Source organism: Bison bison, unplaced genomic scaffold, assembly GCF_000754665.1.
Source record: "Bison bison bison isolate TAMUID 2011002044 unplaced genomic scaffold, Bison_UMD1.0 scf7180017846244, whole genome shotgun sequence".
NCBI classification, from domain to species: Eukaryota; Metazoa; Chordata; class Mammalia; order Artiodactyla; family Bovidae; genus Bison; species Bison bison.
In genome coordinates, this window is record NW_011476817.1 from 21,920 (window position 1) to 24,035 (window position 2,116).

The 2,116-nt window shown below is 68.2% G+C and overlaps 1 protein-coding gene across 1 annotated transcript in view; it reads right to left on the bottom strand.

Moving 5' to 3' along the window:
- The window catches only part of ADAMTS13 (ADAM metallopeptidase with thrombospondin type 1 motif, 13), a 13,352-nt gene extending 12,815 nt beyond the window's left edge, over nt 1-537 (bottom strand). The window contains 3 exon segments of the mRNA XM_010839073.1: nt 35-164; nt 248-380; nt 499-537. Coding sequence (XP_010837375.1) covers nt 35-164; nt 248-380; nt 499-537 — 302 coding nt within the window.
- Nucleotides 538-2,116: the final 1,579 nt, after the last annotated feature.

A 2,116-nucleotide genomic window follows, 5' to 3' on the forward strand; every position in this document is an offset into this window, starting at 1 on the left:
CCCCACCCCCAGGCGGGCCATGGCCAGCACTCACTGCGGGGGGCAGGGCCCGGGGGTGCAGGTCTCTGACCACGCCGCGGGGGGCCGGCTCCCTGCACAGCGGGCAGCCTCCACCCACTCACTCCTGGACTGGTCCCGACAGCTGTAGGTCACCTGGCGCAGCCCTGGAGGGGAACAGGGGGCTGGGCCACCTCCACAGGGCAGGCGGCATGCCAGGCTTCCAGGCGAGCCCCGCCCCGGGCCCCACCTGCCCCGCAGCTCACGGAGCAGGGCCCCCGCACCGGGGCCCAAGCCCAGGCCTGCCGCTCTGGCTGGAAGTAGGTGAAGGTGATGTCGGGGCGGGCGGGGCTGCCGTACTCCTCGCCGTAGCGCCTGTAAACCTGCCGGGAGAGGGGGGCTGTCACGGCCGCCTCCTTCAGGAAGCCTCCCGCCCTGCCCTCCTCCCGCTTACGTTCTTTCACTCAGCAAACCACCGCTGATGCTGAGCTCACGCCACACGTAGCAGCCAGGACACTGCCCCCGGCTCCGGGAGCTCATGGTGGCTGGGGGAGGGTGGGCTGCAGCCAGGCACAGCGACGGGTGTGCACAGGGGGCCAGGGAGCACAGAGAAGGGCCCTGAGGAGGCTGAGCAGGGTGGACAGCTGGAGGAGGCCGCGGAAGGGGCCTTCCAGGCCCAGCCCTGGGTGAGAAGCCCACAGCTCTGGCTTCTGCAGCATGAGTGAGGCCGCGGGAAGGGCAGGGACGGGCCGCATCTGGGGCTCTGGAGGGGGCCTGGCAGCGTGGGCTCGGCCCTGAGGACACAGCGGGTTAAAGAAGAGGGTCCCAGGGAGGCTGGGCTGTCTGTACTGCAGAAAGGCCCCCAGGTCCCGGGAGGGGCCAGCCTGGTGGGCAGAGGCCAGGAGGAGGCTCCTGGTCCCAGCACCTGCCCCCACCCGTCACAGCCCTCTGCTAACACGCGTGTTCTCGGCACACACACCACCCCCACTGTCACCAGCAGGTCCTAGGTCAGAGGCCCTGAATGCGGCCTGGGAATCTGTTTCTATCCGCGCTGCAAAGGATGCCAAGAGAACTGCTCGACAGCCAGCGTTTGGAAGTAGGCTCCTGGGGTGGGGAGGGGGCTGAGCTAGGCAGGCCACATGGGGAGGCAGGGAAGGGGTTAACCGCTCCCCGGGGGCTCGCTCTGGCCTGGCCTTCTGGGGGGAGCCCCGCTGTCTCCCCAGCTGTGGGAGCAGGGGGTGGGCTGCTAGACCAAGTCAGGGGCCGTCGACACTCGGCCCACCCCCAGAGGTTCTCCGGGGCTACTTCACCCTCCACTGCTTTCTGTCCAGCCTCATAAGCACCTTCCTCAGCAAAGCACACACGGGCCGCTCGCAGGCCAGGTCCCAGCGGGAAGGACCCGCACAGACACAGCCTGGGCTCCGTCCACCCCAGAGAGACAGCAAGACCCACACCCACGCCGAGCTGCCCCGGGCGGGGCCTGCGGCCAACAATGCCTGGCGCACGCATGCATCCACTCCCGGGCCTGCCCGTGACCCCAGGAGGTAGGACTGCTATCCACGTGCACGTGGGGGGTGCCGACGCTCGGCCAAGCGCCTACTGTGCAGGATTTTGGGGAAAAAATAGACGAATCTTCACCATCACTTTATCTCGGCGTGCTTAGTTTTGTTCCGCAGATGGGGGAAACCGAGGCTTGGAAAGGTTAAGCGTCCGCCCCAAGTTTCTGTGGAGCCAGGGCTGAACCCTGGGCTGAGCCCCTAACCGGGCTCTTGACCCCTGTGTCACCATGCTCCCCTTTCTTTGGCTGATTCTGCTCCTCCTGTTGGGACGACAGACCCCACAGGGGCCTCTAACCCGGGCGTCGGCCTGGCCCCCCCAGCTGTCTAGAGGCCCACGGCCTCCGTCGGCGGGTCTGACACAGCCCAACCCCCACTGCACCTGCACAGGGACCCCCAGCAGCTCCCCAGGCCCCCAGGAGGGAGCTCAAACCCCTCACGCGGCCAGCAAGGCCCCTCAAGGTCTGCCCAGGCCTCCAGCAGCCTCCTCACCGGAGGGCCCCCTTGCTTCCCGCCCCTGAGCGCCTCTCCACTGCAGGCCCTGGTCCCCCAAGACTCTCCCC